Below are 1,845 nucleotides of genomic sequence, written 5' to 3'. Positions count from 1 at the left end.
ATGAAATCTAAGATGCCCAAAGCTCATGTGGAAAGAGCTCGAGGGACAGACAAGGATAGCAGTGTCTACTGCCACAAGGAAGGAAACGTCCTTCTTGAGATCGGTGAACCGAGTACAATGGGAAAGAGGAATGATCTGGAAACAATGTATACAGATATCGAAAGTGGCATGACATTCCAATCGCTAGCGCTAAAACATCGAAGTAACTGTTTCCGTTACGAAAGAGTAGTCCGATCGATGATGGCGCACCAAAGACGCATTCTGGTAGAGGAAACGGAAGTACCAACACCTAAGACTGTCGTCATACTGTTCGGAAATACGGGTACGGGCAAGACAACTGCAGCACGAGCTGAATCTGATGGTGCACTATATCAAGTTTTCAACCCCCGATGGTTTGACGGATACGAAGATGGACATCATCGTACAATTCTATTCGACGAATTCAACGGACAGATGCCTATAGAGGAATTGCTTCAATTGACTGATAGATGGCCTGTCACAAGAGAGATCAAAGGCGGCACAACATTCGTGAACCCGACAAAAGTGATCTTTACAAGCAACATTGCCCCACAAGTGTGGTTTCCCAGTGCAACGCCAAGCCAAAAGGCTGCTTTCTTCCGAAGAGTAACGGATATCCGTCATTTCATTGACAAATTGACGATTGAGCCAATCGAGCCTGAAGTCATGCTAAAGCTTTTTAGTTAATTCATTCAAATGTAACATTATTCTTGAACGGACACGTTGTTGGTACAACCGGTGGGTCCGGATCCGCGGGCGGATTAGGATCAGGTACAACAGGATCGGTAACAACAGGAGGATCAAGGGTCTTTTTTGGACTGTTCCAGCAAACCCTCTGAGCTGGATCTGGTTCGACATCACAAGCACCGTTGTCGTAATCTGGACATTGAGCTGCGAAGTTTCCAGGATTGTAAAGTTCGAAGTTCTCAACGGCGACCTGGTGGTTGGTCCAAGGCATGAGCATAGATGTTTCCGATGGGAAAGGTCCTCCAGTAATTGTAACTTCTGGTTTCTTGGGTCCGATAACCCTATAAAAATAGGTAACCTCGCAACGTACGACTTCTTCAAGTCTAGAATAGTCCTTGTTACTGTTATGTTCAGTGGCAGTCGCGCCTCCGCTCTCAATAAAAAACATGGTATATCCATTCTTAATATACGGCGTATCCAAGCCGCGGGCAAGCCATTCGGTTCGCCAATAACCGCGGTTGTTAGGTAGTCTATCTCGTGTGATAACTCCAGGGTCGTTGTTGTTACAGGAACCAAGCCTGTAATCAATTGGAATGTTCCTTCCCTTAAAAGGGACGTAAATAGTCTTCTTTCCCACACAAAGGTGTCTCTTGATACCTCGATGGCCAGCGGCCCCAGACGTAAAGATGCCCTTAAGCGTCTCAAAGGTATGGGAATTGTCATATTCCTGGTCCCCGCGACCCTGAACATCAAAAACTCCGTAATGGTTGGTATACTGAATGATGGTAAAGGCTTGAGCCTGTAGAGCGGTAAATTGAACCTTGAAACCTGCAGGTTTCCAGTACCAGCTGTCATTGAGAATCTTGGCTTGGATGTACCACTTCGGCCAGAGATACGGCATAGAACAAATCTTTGTATTAGAATTGCCTGAGCCACACTTAATACCTAGAAGGCCCGTATGAGACATCATACAAAACCCATCCTGGTGAACCAGCGTTCTAGCTCCTCCTTGGCTAATATGTGGCATTATCGGTACAGGAATTGTGAGCTTCTTGAGCTCGTATTTGTAAGCGCGGTTGCGACGTGTGCGTCTCCCACGGTAACGGCGTCTCCGTAGAATAGAACCGCGGCGCCTTCTAG

At 46.6% G+C, this 1,845-nt stretch overlaps 2 protein-coding genes across 2 annotated transcripts; one reads left to right on the top strand and one right to left on the bottom strand.

Moving 5' to 3' along the window:
* Positions 1–12: 12 nt before the first annotated feature.
* On the top strand, positions 13–705 carry KVP17_000937 (uncharacterized protein; the record flags this gene model as incomplete). The annotated part of the gene is made up of 1 exon (XM_068515867.1): positions 13–705. One exon carries the CDS (start codon positions 13–15, stop codon positions 703–705), a length of 693 nt encoding a protein of 230 aa, XP_068373232.1.
* A 1-nt stretch (position 706) lies between these two features.
* Positions 707–1,606, bottom strand: KVP17_000938 (uncharacterized protein; the record flags this gene model as incomplete). Its single annotated transcript, XM_068515868.1, has 1 exon — positions 707–1,606. The coding sequence occupies one exon, from the start codon at positions 1,604–1,606 to the stop codon at positions 707–709; it is 900 nt and encodes a 299-aa protein (XP_068373233.1).
* Between the last annotated feature and the right edge of the window lie 239 nt (positions 1,607–1,845).

This window comes from the organism of the source record quoted next (genome assembly GCF_019968985.1).
Source record: "MAG: Porospora cf. gigantea B chromosome Unknown PgB_NODE_5571_length_1845_cov_291.12, whole genome shotgun sequence".
NCBI lineage: Eukaryota > Apicomplexa > Conoidasida > Eugregarinorida > Porosporidae > Porospora > Porospora cf. gigantea B.
The sequence above is the reverse complement of the archived record's forward strand: the minus strand, read 5'-3'. Positions and strand labels throughout refer to the sequence as shown.